General features: G+C 36.7%; 1 protein-coding gene across 5 annotated transcripts in view; it reads left to right on the top strand.

Moving 5' to 3' along the window:
- SYT16 (synaptotagmin 16) overlaps nucleotides 1-15,395 on the top strand; it is a 309,807-nt gene that overhangs the window by 181,057 nt on the left and 113,355 nt on the right. For 3 of the 5 annotated variants that reach the window (XM_037984089.2, XM_037984087.2, XM_007986910.3), the window contains exon 3: nucleotides 4,071-4,737. The exons of the other annotated variants lie outside the window; for them this stretch is intronic. In XM_037984089.2, the coding sequence (XP_037840017.2) occupies nucleotides 4,215-4,737 (523 nt within the window). In that variant the 5' untranslated portion in view covers nucleotides 4,071-4,214. The remainder of the gene's footprint in view (nucleotides 1-4,070; nucleotides 4,738-15,395) is intronic. 5 annotated transcript variants of the gene reach the window in all.

Genomic DNA, 15,395 nt, shown 5'->3' on the forward strand with positions numbered 1-15,395 from the left:
GTTAATGCCACTTTAGAGATGGATAAATAGAAAGGAATCAGGTTTACTTAGCTTTAAATATTTTCACTAGTAACTTTGTTCGTTCATTCATTCATTCATTCATTCATTCACTCACTCATTCATGGAACATGCAGAGCCCCTGCCCTGTGTAGATTCTGAAGCTATAGCATATAAGCATAGCCCTAGCACTTGTGGATTCCCAGTCCATTGGAAGAGGAAGACTGACAAATATTCATCGTATCGAGGGAAACATTATATAATAAAGACACATTCAGAGCACTCTGAGTCCACACTTTTGATTGTAGATGAAAAGTTGACAGAGGAAGCAATAAACATTTCCTCATAAAAAATGAGTATCAGGCAGTTTAGGGAGAGAAGTCATCCTGGGCAAAACAAACAAAAGTCAGGAAAGAGCATAGTCACTTTGGAAAATGCTTAGTGTGTCAGTGAGACCGGCGCATAGGACTTTACAGCGAGGAGTGGTAAGGAAAGGCTGAGTTCTCATGGTGTGGCAGCATTATTGGGGACAGCTCAGACACAGCTAGGTATTCAGTGAGGATAAAAGGTGGAGCTCCATGAGTTGCTATTGTCCTGAAATTAGTTCCAAGCTGGTTGATAAATAGCCACTGACCTGAAGCCCCTTCCAGTGTCCTTTTGCACTTCTAGACCTCCTCAGACCCAGTGTTTCAGCAATTAAAGTGTTCACACTTTGCAGGAAGCCTTTAGGATCTCCCCAGCACTAAGCCCAGTTGGATGGTGCTGATCATTATTTATTACTATTACTATTATTTGATTATTATCATTTGACTTATTATTATCATTATTATTTTTATTATTTGAGCATTTCTCCTCTTGTATGCCATAGTAAAGAATTTGAACTTTATCCTATAGGGTATGGCTTGGAAATTCAAATGCATCCAGGGGTCGGGCAGGCCACATAGAAATGAGTGAAGCAAGTGGATTGTAAACAACACGGAGAGGTGAAGATTATATTGAGTTGGAAACATTCAAATTAATTAAAAAAAAAAAAACACTGTATCAACAAACATAAATGAGTAGTGATTTTGACAGCACCAGTGCTCAAACTTTGCAGTGTAAGTAATAGGGAACCATAATGACTTTTTTCTTTAAAACTAGGAGACTGATCAAAAATCATTTTTTACAAAAATTGCCATTTTGATAAACTGTCAATTTTTTTAAAAAATGAATTTTTTCATTTTCATTTTGATGAACAGAGATTATAGAAACCAAGGGGATATGAGGCCAAGAATATGGGCTGTACTAATTTGAAGATTTGGACAAGAAGATGCTGGCTCAAATTCAGAGATTTTGGGTTGCATATGAAAACAAAGTTTTCTACCAAACACTGCATGTCCCCACTCAAAAGTGGGAGTTGAACAATGAGAACACATGGACACAGGAAGGGGAACATCACACACCAGGGCCTGTTGGGGTGTGGGGGGCGAGGGGAGGGAGAACATTAGGACAAATATCTAATGCATGCGGAGCTTAAAACCTAGATGACAGGTTGATAGATGCAGTAAATCACCATGGCACATGTATACGTACATAACAAACCTGCATGTCTGCACATGTATCCCAGAACTTAAATAAAAAAATAAAAAATTCAGAAAAACAACAACAACAAAACACAAAGTTTTTTTTTGTGTGTAATAGAATGATGGAAGAATGATTAAGGAAAACATGTCATTTCTGGCTTAAAATGTTTCAGGTACCAAAAAGACGGCTGTGGAAACTAAAGTCACTGAAATCTCAGAGAGAACCTTGTAAATCTGTAATGTGCTGAAGCTTAGTAACTCATGCAAAATACTTGCAGAGAAAACAAAAAACAAAAACCAAAAAACTTTGGGTGGTGAAATGGGATGGAACAAATGGCAAAAGGATCTTTACTGTTGTTACTCTGCAGGGGACTTATGTGATAACATTCTTTAACATCTTTTTAACACTTCTGGATAGGATTTATCCATTAACTTAACAAATTTACTGAGTACCTAATATATGCTAGATGTTGTTTTATGCATGATTTTTAATAGAATTTGTTATTGAGAATTCACTATGTGCTCAGCACACTTTTAGGCACTGGGGATAAAATAGAGAACAAAACAGACAATTCCTGCCATCCAAGGAGCCTCCATTCTAGAGGAGGAGACAGGCGTAACCTTATATAAAATCAGGTTATGGTGAGCAAACAGAATGAATTGAGTCTGGGTAAGAATAGAGTATGTAGCGAACTAGGTATGTAGTATCTGAGGGAACTAGAGTATGGGAAATGTGATAACTGTACAAAACATGATGAAAGAGAATTTTTGGAGACCAAAATCTAACAGAATTTGGAAAGGAAGAAGGGAGTGTTGAAGAGAGAAATTCACAATCACCCATATTGTGAGTCTAGAGTGATGAACGCTTGTAGCAAAGTGATACACTAGGTTTGGATGAGCTGAATTTGAGATTTTAGTGAGACATCCAAGTCTATCAGTGTTTCTCAAACTTCCGTGGGTGTCAGACTTACCTGGAGTACTTGCCAAAAATCTAAAGGTTCAGACTAGGTCCTTTTCCTTCAACCAGCCTCGGCCTTTGTGTTCTTTATTAGCTCACTAGGTGTTTCTGACATACCAGAGTTTGAGAATCACTGGCTTTGACAGTCACAGATATAAGTCTGGAAAGAAAAATTGAGCAAAGGCTGGAGAAGTATATTTTGGAGTTTCAAAAAGGTGTTAATTGAAATGTAGGAATGGCCTACTCTTGCAGCTGGTGAATATAACAGGGAAGGGAAGCCATAGGACAAGATTTGGTTGTATACATGTAGGTGGTGGGAAGACAAGGAGGAGCCTGAAAGAGCAACACATGAATTATTCAGCCTAAGGGGGGAATGTGGAGAGCTCAGTTTCCCTTTAACTGAGATGTGGGCTCTATGGAGACAAAGCCCTCAGGATTACCTTATCCCTGGCGTTATGCCAGCATTTAATAGATAATCAATATTTGTTTATTGAATAAGTCAATGCATCCATGAATGGCTAATAAAAAATTTTTAGAATGTAAGTAGTCATATCACATGCAGTGGCTGAGGTCAAGATACTAAGGGATAGCTAGTAGATTTAGTTAAAAGGAAGTTATTGCTATACAAGGTATTGGGTAATTAAGTTTAAGTAGTGAGTTAGGCCCTGTAGTCATTTGTAACATTCATCTTGAGCTGTTGATGAGCACTGTAATAGCAATAAGATATACACACACATAATATACACACATAAGCGTATGTATACATTATATGAATGTATACATGTAAAAGTATAAATATTTAGCTCTAGAGTCTTCATAGTGTCCTGTGGTTTTGTTGATATCCAGGAGCTGCTTCCTTCAGGTTGTAAATCTTGTGGGATGAAGTGTGTCTTAGGAGTCTCAAAGGTTGTGGAGAGCTATCTGTCTCCAGGAGGTTGGAACATAGACAAAAGCAATGAGATTCCAGGGACATGTCTCCAGTAAGCTAGATAATCCATTTGCCACCCTCGGTTTTTCAGCGATTGCTCCCCAAGAATAGATATGATTTCTAGAGATTGCATAAAAATATAAAATCCTATTTTAAGATTTGTTTAAAGCTTTTTAATTCCAGTCACATACTTCCTTTGAAAGTACAAACTTCAGTGTCATAAAGCAGAGGTACTTATTAGTCAGCTCTCTGGGATCTGCAGGTTTGTAGGTGAAACATCCGACCTTTTTTGTGTTTTGAAATGTCATACCAAACTGGATCTTAATGAAGATTCATTTATCCTTTTCACACTATTAAGGATGGTCTATGGGGATAGACTTCTCTCAGTCCACATGATCAGAACCCATTACTGCTAATGGAAGTTTTCCACATGGCTGTGGAGGTGAATAGGCACTGAAATAATCTACATCTAGGCTTTCACAGTCATTTTTATTTAACTATTTTAAGATTTCCATGATGATCCCTTTTCGTGTCCAAATGCTGTTTGACATTGTCTGTAGGTATCTGGTGATGGGTCTGAGGTTGTAACTTTAACAGGTGTAAGTATTTCTTTCCTCTGTTTCAGCTGGAAGTTTTGAGAGTGAAATATTCACAGCCATTAAGAGACCTCCAAATTAATTTCTCAACATGCTTATTCTATAGTTCACATTCAATCCAGAGCACTGAAGGAACTGAACAAGTGGACACTGTAGACATCAGATAGCTGGCCATGGTGTTGGCCATGGCGTCTCAGGATGTTCAGAACTTCTTCCAGCCTTTCTCTTCCTGGATATCTCGGGTTTATGAAGCTCTCCAGCAAGCAGGAGATATGTTGTCTGCTTCGCTGGTTAACGTAAGCAAACAAGACTCTAAATTGAGTGACAAACTAGATCAGGACTTAGATAATATTCAGATTCAGGAAACATACTTTGAAGATGAAGAACAAGACAATGATTGGAGTCAAGAGGATGCAAATTCCTTGTTTCTTGAAGTGGATCATTTCTCATGTTGTAATAGTGATTTGCAGGACTCTGCCCAAAATTCAAGCCCCAGGCTTAGCCAACATGCAAAGGACTCATGTTCCACAATGTCCCAGTGGCCCAATCGGGCCAGTGATGACCACAAGTCACCACATGTGCTTTCTTCTATTGCGGAGGAAGAGCATCACCTTGAAAAGCAAAGAAGTGGCCTTCAACATGGCTTTGACAGCCACCTCCCTGGTACTTTAGAAACTGTTAATGGAAAAAAGCAAGGTAAGCTAGCCAGTCATCATTTTCTCTGCGTTCCTCCAAAGAGTATTTCTACTTATTTTATTTTGACTTGTTTTTAGTTATCATGTGGATTTTATTTTTCTCTCTCTTTTACCTTCCCACATACTGGCTTCTGATTGAGAGATATAATCCTTAGGAATATTTTCGATATATAAAACTTTGGAAGATCCAAGTTTGGGAGTTTCATATTTCAAAACAATAGTTCTGAGCAAGTGAAATGGTGAAAACGAGTCTGTGGATTCTGTTTGAGAAGCCCCTTGTGCACATGTCATGCTTTTAAAAATATCTTGTAAAATGTTCTTTTTTTCTTCTAGGTTAGGAATTTCTAGATGTTACTATATTATTCAGTGTGAAATCCTGTGCAAAAAGCCATACTTATTGCAGAATTTTTAGTTGATAACACTCCAAGAACACTTCTCACAGTGTTTCACTGAGACGTGATGTGAGATGACAGTGGATAGGAAATCTTTGAAATAAGAATAGCTTGATTTTCTTTTAGCTCTGAATGGTAAGGACACATTTAATAAAAACTGCCGATAAAGATTTATGCTGTGAGAACTGAGCACATATTGGGCCTTCAATAAATATATATTGAATATGATAAAAAGGTAATTGACTCTCTAAAAGTAGCTGTGGTATGTTCCAGCATGAATTTCTCATGCCTCTAATACTCTAACCTTGAAGTAAGGACATTCCACCTGGTTAAGGGACAGAGGTAAATGATATGCACAGAAGGGATTTGGGTATGTGTGCATGGTGTGTAGTTGTAATGCACATATAAATCACACAGATTGGTGAGTCATTTATGTGATCTAAAGACAAAGTTATTAATGTCCCTCTTGTCGGAGAGAGCAGACTTTTCTGGAATACCTCATAGTCCCTTCATTCATTTTCCATGATTCCTATTAGCTTTGTCTTTTTAGGGAAAAGTTTTATTCAGATCTATGAAGTCTTGGCATATAAGGAAACACAATTTCATATTCTTCTCATGCTTTCTTGATACTTTTATTCAAATTAAGGTAACACTGAAATGCTAGAATAAATTGGTGAAAATGAGGTAGGTTGATATTCTTTCTGAACCTGAGAAACTATAGATAATTGCAATTTTGAGTCTTTTGAAATTGTCTATAGAGATATTCTAGAAATATCTGGGCCAGCAGTAGAATTTCTTAGATTTGAGTTGAAATTATGGTTCCTATTTTAGAACATTCTTGAAAAGGTTGAACTATATTTGAAATTGATGTGAATTTGGCATACCGCAAATTTTGCTAATTTTTGTAATTGTAAAATCTAATGTCAGTAAAACAATTGTGTTCATTTGGCCCTTCCAGAGATGCTTATTCACTAGATTGGAGCCTCCAGGAAGTCAGGGACCATGCCATAGATTCATTTGTGTTTTCTTAACAATGATCACAGTGTTGGGTGAGAGATTAAATAATAATTAACCATGGAATAGCAGCAAGGAAAGCTAACAACATTAAGAGGTAGATGCTATTATTATTCTCACTTTACAGTTGAGAAAATTGATGACGAGAGAGTTTGATAATCTGTCCAATATCCACATTTATTATAGGAAGAAGCAGAGCTCAGGCAGTCTCATTCTAACATTTACACATACACATATTCTCTCTTTTTTTTCCTTTTTAAAGGTATAATTTACTATAATAAAATTCATCCTTAGTATATAGTTCTATGCTTTTTGACAAATAGACACAGTCTTGTAACCACCACAACCAAAGTATAAAATGGTTTTGTTATGTCAGAAAATTCTCCTACATTTGTTTTTAGTCAATCCTTTCCCTACTCCAGCCCCAGACACGTGTGGTTACATTTTTAGCCTCTCCTGTTTTATCTTTTTCAGAATGTCATATAAATGGAATTACACAGTTTGTCGTCTTTTGAGTCCAGCTTCTTTCACCTGTCATAATGCATTTGAGATTCATCCATGGTGTGTGTTTCAGTAGTTTTCCCTTTTTAATTGCTGAACCGTATTCCATTGAATGAATGCGCTAGTTTGTTGATTTATCAGTTGAGGAACATTTTGGTTGTCTCTAGTTTTATTTATTTCCAATATCAGTGTCTATTATTTCTTTTTCTTGACTGATTACACTGGATAGGGCTTCTATTATCATGTTAAATAAGACTGGTGAGAGTGAATATTCTTGCCTCAATCTTAAACAGTGTTAAATCCTTCAATCTTTCACTCTTATACTCAGTAGTTAGGTGCAGGCTTCTGTAGATGCTCTTTATTATGGTGAAGAAGTTCCCTTGTATTCTAGCTTCCTGAGAGTTTTTATCAAAAAACGATGTTAAATTCTGTCACATGCTGTTTCACATCTATTGAGATGATCATATGATTTTTGTTGTTTAGTATGTTCAAATAAATTACACTGTGTTTTGAAAGTTGAGCCAGTTTTGCATAGCTTGGATAAAATCCACTGGGTCATGTTATGGTATTCCTTTAATGTATTACTGGATTTGATTTTTTAGTCTTTGCTAAAGATTTTTTTCCATTTATTTTTATTAGGGATATTGTTTTATAGTTTTCTTGCCATATCTTTGGTTCTGGGTAATGTTGACTTTATGAAATGAGTTGTGAAGTGTTTTTCCTTTTCTATAGACTGGAAAAACTTGTGTACAATTATTATTTTTTAATGTTTGCTAGAATTTTTCAATGAAGCCTTCTGAGCCTGGCATTTTCTTTGTAGGAAGGTTTTGAAACACAAACTCAATTTATTTAATAGGTATAAGAGGAACCTAGTTATTTGTTTTTTTCTTAAGTGATTTTTTGGCACTTTGAGTTTTTCAAATTTTTTCATTTCATCTATGTTGTTGAAGTTATGGACATAGTAATTAATTACTACCTTTTAAATGTTGTTAGGATTCATAGTAATTTCTCCCTTTATTTCCTGATTTTGGTAATTTTTTTCTTTTTTTGTTGTTGATCTGTCTGGCTAGAGGATTATTTGTCTAGCCACCTACCTATCTTGTTTTTTCCAAGCATCTCAATTTTGGTTTAATTAATTTATCTCTATTGTTTTTCTGTTCTTAATTTCATTAATTTCTGTTATTATTTTCTTGCTTTGGGAATAATTTGTTCTTTCTTATTTTCTATTATGGATGTATAATTTTCCCTCTCAGCAATGCTTTAGCTGTATCTAATAAGTATTAATGTATTTTGTTTTTATTTTAATTCAATTAAAAATAAAATATTTTCTAATTTCCTTTGTTACTCCTCTTTACTGCATTGGTTATGTAAAAGTGTGTTGGTTAAGTTCCAAATATCAGGAATATTGTATATATTTTTCTGTTGTTGATTTCTAGTTTTATTCCATTATGACTTGAGCACATACTTTCTATTATTTTTTTGTTTTTAAAATTTAATTAAGGTTTGTTTTATTACCCTGTCCTGAATTGTCAAATATTTCATGTGCACTTGAAAAGATTGTATATTCTGTTACTGGAGAGAGTATTCTATAAATTACAAGTTTTTTGAGGCTACTTTTCAGATTTTCTAATACTTATTTTGTCTCTCGATTTTTTTCTTTTTTAGCCTACTGATTTTGTTCTGTTGATCAGTAAGGGAGGAGTATTGAAGTCTGTAACTCTGATTGTGGATTTGGCTATTTCTTTTTTTTATTTCTATCAGTTTTTGCTTTGTGTAGTTTGAAGCTCTGTTAAGTATGTACACATATTAGAAATATGTATCTTCTTGGTGAATTGACCTCTTTGTCATTATGTAATGTACCATTTTTACCTCTAGTAATGTTTCTTGTCCTAAACTCTACTTTGATATTAATACAGCTCCTCCAACTTTCTTTTGATTAGTGTTGACATGATATATTCTTTTCCATTCTTTAACTTTAAACCTATTTTACATGGTGGGTTTCTAGTACATAGCATATAATTGGGTCTTACTTTATAATCCAATATGACAAGCTTCCACTTTTAATTGGTGTGTTTTAACTATTTGTATTTAATGTAATTATTGATATTGCTGAAATAAAATCTGTCTTCTTGCTAGATTCATTTCTGTTTGTTCCATCTGTTCTTTGTTTCTTTTATCCTAATTTTTCTGCTTTCTTTGTATTGAGTATTTTTATGATTTCATTATATATCGACTCTGGGCTTGTGTTAAAAAAGGCTTAATGTCCATCCTAGGATCCCTAATGCAAGGATCTTTAGTTAACTTCAGTCTATCTTGAAATAATACTGTGCTGTTTCATGCATAGTTTGATGATGTTGCTACAGTATACTCTCAATTCTTCCTGCTTATCCTTTGTTTTATTGATGTCATATACTTTACTCTTATACATGGAATAAACGTATAATACACTGATACTGCTTTGCCCTAGACTATTGGTTATCTCTTAGAATGGTTAAAATAAGACAAAAAAAGTCTGAGGTGGAACGATTGCTTGAGCCCAGGAGTTTAAGGCTGCAGTGAACTGTGATTGTGCCACTGCACTCCAGTCTAGGTGACAGAGTGAGACCTCATCTCTAAAAATCATTTTTAAAAGCCCCTCCTCAAAACCAAACCAAATTTAAAAAGATAAAAATATTATATTTACCTCATTTAGGCCACATGAACATATGCCGCTAATGAATTATCCTAACTTTTCTTCGAAAAATGCTTGACATCTATATTTAAAAATATTTTAGATATCTTTATTTATTACCTTCATTTATTCAATTTGAAACATTCTTCATTTTAACGTTTCTTATACTGTATATATGCTGCTAATCAATTATGTCAGCTTTTGTTTGAAAAATTTTCTCAATTATTTGAAAAATATTTTAGCTAGGTATAGAATGTTGGTTGACAGTTTCTTTCAGCACTTTAAGATTGCCATTTCAGTATCTTATGGCTTGCTGTAATACTTTCCTTTATTTTTCTGCATGTAATATATGTTTCTTTCACTTGCAGCTTTCAAGATTTTGTCTTTATCTTTGGTTGTCAGTAGAGTGTGTCTAGGAGTGTTTGTGCATGGACATGCATGCATGTGTATGTTTTGGTATTTGTTTTTCTTGTGTTTTCTAAACTTATTAGGTCTGTGGGTTTAATGATTTTCATTACTTTTGAAAAAGTTTGGGTGATCATGTCTTCAAATATTTATTCTGCCCCATTCTCTCTTGTTCCTCCTTCTGGTATTCCGGTTATACAAATATTAGATTGTTTGGTATTATCCTGCAGTTCTCAGATGTTTTTCTTTGTTTCGTCACTTTTTTTTTCTTCTTCGTAGTTCAGTTTGGGTAGTACCTACTAACATAGCATCTTCAAGTTTACTAATATTTTCTTTGACAGCATCAAGTCTACAAAAGCCTTTTTTATTTCTGTTACCATGTTTTTCATTTCTAGCATTTTGATTTGATTGCATTTTAAAATAGTTTCAGTCCCTCTGCTCATCACTTCATGCACATTCCCCCCTTTCCATTATGGCTTTTAACATATTAATCACAGTTATTTTAAAATTCCTTGTCTGATAGTTCCAATATCTGAGTCATATTTGAGTTTGGCTTTCTTGGTTGTTTTGTCTCTTGACAGGGTGTTTTTGTTTCTTTTTTGTTTGTCTTTTAATTTATGACTGAAAATAGAACATTATATGTAGGGAAAGTATGTGATATTTTTTGCTGGAAGTGAGCAGTCTTGTCTAATGCAGGGTGTTTAGTGTGAGGGGGTTGAGTCAGTTTAGTCAGCATTTGAGTTGGGTTTTTGTTTTGTTGTTATTGTTCATCTCAGTGTGATATAAGCTTCAAAATTATTACTACGTTGTGTTTAGGGTAGGGGCCTGTTTGTTACACAGTTTTGTCAATATTGGCTCCATCTTTAACATTGTCTCCTCTTTTTGCCTATGCATCAGAGAGTGTCTTTCTTTTTCAGGCTTTTGTCCCTTTCCCAGGAAAAGCCTGTTATTATGCATTATTTATTGTTTGTTAGTGTGATGTGGTTGAGTTGGAGGTTGTGTTTCCTGCTGTTCTAGAGTGCTCTCGGTCTTAGGCAATTGCTGTGTTCCTATGTCTTGGGGTTAGGACATTCTCAGTAATCCTGCCTCTCTCCCCAGAGACAGGGGAATCTCCAGTGGTCTGACCCCAGGAGTTTTTCCTGCCCTTTCCCCAGGGATAGAAGTGTTTATTCTGTTTTGTTCACTCACCTTAATGTGTCTTTACCTGTGGTCTGAAAGCAACAGGATTTGCTATTGTATTAGTCCATTTTCATGCTCCTATCAAGAACTGCCTGAGACTGGGTAATTTAAAAAGAAAAGAGGTTTAATGAACTCATATTTGTGCAGGGCTGGAGAGGCCTCGGGAAACTTAAAGTCATGATGGAAGGGGAAGCAAAGGTATCCTTCACATGGCGGCAACAAGAAGAATGAGAGCTGAGTAAAGGGGGAAGTCCCTTGTAAAACCATCAGATCTCGTGAGAACTTACTATTATGAGAATAGCATGGGGGAAACCATCCCCATGATTCAGTTACCTCCTTCTGGGTCCCTCCTACCACATGTGGGGATTATGGGAACTGCAATTCAAGATGAGATTTGGGTGGGGATAAAGCCAAACTGTATCAGCTACCCTTCCCCAAGTGGCTTAAGGCTTTTGTTGCATAGTGGAAATTCAAGAGCGGAATCTTGGTGGGGCTTCTTACTTTGCCTGTAGTAGCCATTGTTCCCCTTCCTCATGACTGTATTATGACAGCAGCTTTCTCTTCTCTTGCTCTCCACCTAGTCTTTCTTGTAAGTGCCTGGTGAGCTCTGTGATGAGCTTCTAAGTGGGCTTGAATTTCCATTTGGTTTGTGACTCCCGTGGGTTCTGTACTTCTGTGCTAGTCCACTGGGCCTTTAGAAATAACTGGAAAATAGTCATTTAATTCTTACCAGCTTGTATGAATCTAGTATCTGCCCCTTGCCAGCAAGTGCTTGTGTTCTTTCTCTCCTTGAAATAAGTTGCCTCTTTTTAATTTTTGGACTAGTTGATTGCTTTATGACTTCAGCTTTCTGATGAGTTTAAGAAAATATGTGATTTGACCATTTATATAAATTTTATTGTTGTTTAAAGAGTGGGACCATTACTTCCAACTGCCTACATCTTAAGTGGAAGCTGGAACATAGAGTTTATATACTTAACACCACACTGTGAAATTGAATTGAACATTCTTATTAAACTGGGTAGCATGTTTGGGCTGAGGGATAATTGTGTAAATAACATACTGGTTTTCCATTAAAGAGTTCTGTGATGTGTGTGATATATGTAACCAATCCTATAAAAAAAGTTTGTGAGAAGTTATAGTTATGTACGTGATAACTTTTGGTATGATTTTGCCAGAGGTGACCAGATAAGGTTCTTGTGAGAATGAGTCAGAATTTAATAGGTGAATGGAAGGAGAAAGGCATTCCAACTGGACAAAATGTCATGAATGCCGACATGTGAACAAACCTGACATTTTCAGGGATGGATCATGAGGCTAGAGCTAAGGCTGTGATTGGGAAGGTCTTTGTTTTTTGTGTTAAGAATTTAGCCTTCATCCTGTGTATTAGTCCATTTTCACACTGCTGTAAAGACATACCTGAGACTAGGTAGTTTATAAAGGAAAAAGCTTTAATTGACTCACAGTTCTACATGGCTGGGGAGGTCTGAAGAAACTTACAATTATGGCAGAAGGTGATGGGGAAGCAAGACACATCTTACACAGCAACAGGAGAGAGAGAGAGAGAGAGAGAGAGAGCGCAAAAGGGAAGTGTCACTTTTAAACTATGAAATCTTGTGAGTACTCCCTCACTATCATGAGAACAGCATGGCGGAAACTGCCCACATGATCCAATTACCTCCCACCAGGTCCTTCCCTCCACACATGGGGATTACAATTCAAGATGAGATTTGGTTGGGGACACAGAGCCAAACCATATAATCCTGTAAATGACTGGGAATCTTAGAAATATCTTAATCAAGGGTGGCACCCACAGAACTCTGATATAGAAAGATAACTTTAGCATCAGTTTGGAGGGTAAATTGGAGGGGAGAATATGTGTTGGAGAACTATTATAGTAGCTTGTAAGAAGGAACCTGTATAAGAGAATATGAACATATAAACAGAAATAATTATCATTATTTTGTCATTGTTCTGCCAAAAAGACATCTCACAAAGAGAGTCTATGACATGCTTCTGGCATGCAATGGGGTACCACCTCATTACTGTGGAGGTAGAAGACCAGCGTCCCCTCTTGGCCTCTTTGACCCTTGAAGAGGTGCTCTTCATTAATGCTGAGTTAAGATGGGAGTTTCATCTTCTCATGTGGTTTCCACTGACCCCGAGGTACAGGTGGCCTCATTACCACTGGGTTCTGGTGAAAGTCTTGGGTCTCTGCTAGACCTCCCTTGACATTACCTAAATGGGCAGGAAGAGGTGTGCCTCATGACTTCCAGGCAGGGGTGGAAGACAGGGCTTCCCAAATGGTCTCCAGTGAACACTGTGTGGGTGGGGGATACTCACGTCTGGCATCAGGGATGGAAGTTCCAGCTCCTAGCTTGGCCTTGTCTGGCATGCCTTGTGAGAGTATTGGGTTGCCTCATTACAGATTGGTGAGGATGGAAGTCTGTGTTCCCCATGTGGCCTTGTTGTCATGGGTAAAGTTGAGGACACAATTTTTTTCTGTGCTGTTTGGCTTGAGTAGAGCAGGTCCTATCTAAACATTTTCTGTCTTACTAGGCTGCACCTTTCCTAGTCCTTTGGGCAGAGAGAGCAAGCCTTTATTGAGACTTTTGTTTTGGTCAGTGTACATGGGCATTTTTGTGTTGCCAGCTTCTTCAGGTCTGGGATATATGAGGTAAAAGAGCCCAGGGAACTCATGACTATGTTGTTCCTTGAGTCCCAAGGTTCCTATCCATTCTACCTTCTTCTCTGCACTTCTCAGTCTTCTGATCTCTGTTTAATAGACAATGTCTGGGGTTTAGGGTGGTACTTAGAGGGAAGAAGAGGGAAAAGTATGCTCACTTTATCTTCCTGGAAGTTTTCACATTAGTCCTTAAACAGCATTATGACTTTGAATTCCACCCACTTCTTTCCATTTCACAGGGAAAATAAGAGCAGTAGAAAATGATAAAGAGTGGTGTGGGTGTGTAAGTAGATATGAGGAGGAACATTTCTCTATAAAGAGAGGTGTTATACTATGGCCCCTTTTAACCAATCAAATATGTATTGAACATCTATCATGTACAAAGCATTGTGGGGAGCAGACAAGTATACACAAGTATAAGCCACAGGCCTTTCCTTCAGACTGTGCAGAAGCCTATATCACTTGTTTATTCTGTTCCAGAGGATGCAAAAATGTTTTTAATGCCCCGGCTCTGTGGTGGCGCTGGGAATTGGGAATGCAGCATGGGCTTAGAGTGAGACAGCCTCAGCCCAGTTCACTCACAGCTTTATAGATGGAGGAGCTCGCGTAAGTTGCCTCTAGGGAACTTCCATTTCTCTCTCTCGCTGATGTGATGTAGCCCACTAATTTACTTCAAATGCCTTTTAGCCATTGAACAAAAGCTCTTATTTCTCTTTCCTCAAAATATTTAAGTACCCTGAGGACCCTATAAAACTAGGATACGCGATTGGACTCTTAGCTGTATGAGTGTTAAAGCACCTGTTTTTTGTTTTTGTTTTTGTTTTTGATTTTACTGATGGGTTAACAGTCTCGAAGACTCCTCGTGCACTCATTTGTTCCTTTATACCATGGGGTGATGTAAGCCATAGTACATGGGCTGCTTTGCAGTCTGTTGAAGAGAGGTATTAGGAAACACACTAGGGAAAAGCAGCATTTTAATCAGTGATTTATGTGCACGTCTTAAAAAGCCTTGTCAAGCTCGCTTTTCCCATTTAACCTTGAATTCTTTTCATAATGTTGTATCTTGATTTTATGTTTCTTAATGTGCCATATTTTTCTCCACAATAGATTTTAAGCTAAATTGGCCCAAAACAAGAGGGATGCTGAATGCTTTTTGTAACCATGGAAACATTTCTGGGCACTTACTGAGGACCTGGTTGCCAATAGTAATGTAACAGAGAAAATAGATACACTTCATTTAGCAGTTGCCGATGATTAAGAGGCAGAGAGACTACTTATAGTGTCATCCCAAGATAGGCTTTTTGGTTTAAAGACTCAAATCCAAAACACCACCTTCTCAGTAGAGAAGCAGCTATGACACCTTTGATATGTGATGGGAAGGAGTTCTAATTGCATTTAAAAATCATCTTTGTTTTCAGTTTTTCACCTCATGCTTTTTTTGAAGCTGTTTTTTAACCACATGTATTTGTTTCCAAGAAATATGCTCACTATTTCCTGAAATAGCCTGCTAATGGAATTAATGTGTTCTAAGCACATTGGCATATAGAACTTTAGAAACAATCTCTGAATGTACTTAAAATATAGAACAACAGGCTTTGAAATCATGGTGATATTTTATTTTTCAACCAGATTACTCTACTAGGCTACTGTAACATGGAAGGGAAAATCCTACAGTGTTCTTAGTTGATGATTAATTCCAACCCTTTGCGGATTGAAGGTATTTTCTTCTGTCAGTATTATTGGGATTGCTTGTGGCAGTTGAGACTAAATGGTATCAGATAATATAATATAGCTGATTCACAAATCATACA

The sequence above is a fragment of the Chlorocebus sabaeus genome, chromosome 24 (assembly GCF_047675955.1).
Source record: "Chlorocebus sabaeus isolate Y175 chromosome 24, mChlSab1.0.hap1, whole genome shotgun sequence".
In the NCBI taxonomy this organism is placed as follows: Eukaryota; Metazoa; Chordata; class Mammalia; order Primates; family Cercopithecidae; genus Chlorocebus; species Chlorocebus sabaeus.